The sequence below is a fragment of the Sinocyclocheilus anshuiensis genome, unplaced genomic scaffold (genome assembly GCF_001515605.1).
Source record: "Sinocyclocheilus anshuiensis isolate Anshui unplaced genomic scaffold, SAMN03320099.WGS_v1.1 scaffold1422, whole genome shotgun sequence".
In the NCBI taxonomy this organism is placed as follows: Eukaryota; Metazoa; Chordata; class Actinopteri; order Cypriniformes; family Cyprinidae; genus Sinocyclocheilus; species Sinocyclocheilus anshuiensis.
Genome location: NW_015558633.1, coordinates 333,426 through 335,573, shown reverse-complemented (window position 1 = coordinate 335,573; position 2,148 = coordinate 333,426). Strand labels below are relative to the sequence as shown.

The 2,148-nt window shown below is 38.7% G+C and overlaps 1 protein-coding gene across 1 annotated transcript in view; it reads left to right on the top strand.

Moving 5' to 3' along the window:
* c4h11orf98 (chromosome 4 C11orf98 homolog) overlaps positions 1–315 on the top strand; it is a 2,351-nt gene extending 2,036 nt beyond the window's left edge. The window contains exon 4 of the mRNA XM_016476880.1: positions 106–315. Coding sequence (XP_016332366.1) covers positions 106–209 — 104 coding nt within the window. The 3' untranslated portion in view covers positions 210–315. The remainder of the gene's footprint in view (positions 1–105) is intronic.
* The last annotated feature ends 1,833 nt before the right edge of the window (positions 316–2,148 follow it).

Genomic DNA, 2,148 nt, shown 5'->3' with positions numbered 1-2,148 from the left:
ACTCTCACTCTCTCACACACACACACACTCTCTCTCTCTCTCTCTCTCACTCTCTCTCTCTCTCTCTCACACTCACTCACTCACTCACTCTTCTTCTGTTCACAGCGGAAACGCAGAAGAACCTCCCTCCTGCTGCAGCTGCAGACAAACCCAAGAACAGCAGAAGAGCAGCGGCGGCGAGCCACACTGAAGTGATGGATGTGGAATAGAGCAGATTACAGCGCCTGGGTTTGGATGGACCTCAACTTGTGTACATCTGTTGCTATAAGTGTGTGTGTGTGAGTGAGAGAGAGTGTGTGTGTGTGTGTGTGTGTTGAAAAAAAGAATAAACTGTAAAAAAAAAAAAAAGAGACGTAGTTAGAGTCATTAAGTGGATCTGCACGACATCTGCCTACAGTTTCCACAAAGATATTCATCAACTCTTTTCAACATTGATAATAATCATTCATTTGAACAACTTTAAAGATGATTTTCTCAATATTTAGATTGTTTTGCACCCTCAGATTCCAGATTTTCAAATAGTTGTATCTCAGCCAAATATTGTATTTGAAATTGAAAAACCTTATGACTGGTTTTGTGCTCCAGTATCGCATATTACACTGATTTCTGAAGATCATGTGACACTGAAGACTGGAGTAATGATGCTGAAAATACAGCTGCGCATCACAGAAATACATTACAGTTTAACAGATATTCACACAGAAAACAGCTGTTTTACATTAGAATAATATTCCAGTTTTTACTCTATTTTTGATTAAATAAATGCAGCCCTGGTGAGCAGAAGAGACTTCTTTCAGAAACATTAAAACGTATGAATTTTTCCTAACTTTTGAGCGCAAAGCATGTTTTCTAGTCAGCAGCGTCGCCCTCTAGTGCTGCAGATGCGCCACAGCACCGCCAACAACACGCGCAGCTTTATTAGTTTCATCATACTAGTATTTATCAGTATGAACTGACTTGCTTTACACACTCGGACGTACTTCACAGCTTCGTAATTTAATAGTGTTAAGCGCCGCTGCTGTAGATGCGCTTCATGTTTGTGTCCAGCAGGCGGAAGTGACGCGCAAACAGCGCTCATGACGCGTCACGCTTCCTCTGCAGAATCATGGGTAATGTAGTTTTTCAAGAAGAATATCGCTGTTAAACATGATTATTTTAAAATTAAGCTGATATAATGCGGGCTGACTGCTTCGACAAAAGCATAAACCATCGATTAACAACCTCGCGGCTCATAGTAGCGGTCATTAAAGGTTTATAAGTTTACTTTAAAAATAAACTCCCCTATGAAGAAAATTAATGGGGTTTTTACTTCCGTTTTTACAACTCGATATTAAACGCACTAATACACCATCGAGAAGTTTCGTTACTTCTAATTACAATTCTATTTATTAAAACTTGCGGAAGATGCTTCGCACTCCACCCAAATGTTACTTTTTTTAATGTATGGACGAGGCCCTTATCTAGCTTTTGTTTTATAATGTTAGTTTCTGCCATATTTATTATTAGGTATTTAGAAGTCCTAGGTGTATTTATGTCCCTGATTTTAAAATCATCCGGAATCATCAGCTGTAGAAGCGCTTCATGTTGGTGACCAGCAGGCGGCGCGCATGCGCAGAAACCTCATCTTCAGTTCAATTCCCATCTTAATAGATTTAACTGTAATGTTGATATATCTCATACATTTTGACCAATGTCCAGCAATACCCAAGACATAATAAACATGACTAATTTACGGCTAGAGTTCATGGCCTAATCTAACCTTTAAAATGATGCATTAAGTAAAACTTGTTGAAAGCATCAAGATATATTTGCAGACACATCCATGCAGTAAAGCGTGTTTAAAGCGCGATGAAGTAAAATAACATTAGTATTAACTTCTCATCACTGAACTGAATAGCATTCAGAAGCGCAGATGTGACGCAGACAGACCAGAACTACAGTCACTCCGCTTCAGTTCAGCTGCATAAACATCCACGGAGAAGAAATTAAAAGTTGACTCAGTTTTATTAAAAAAAGATCATTTCATTTGTTACAACCGCTTATAGACGCGACTGAATGAGCTGTACACATCCGTTTTTATACAGTTTTACATGTAAAGCATCAATGAACAAAAACGCGAGTTAGTGGAAATTTCATGACTGATGAGAA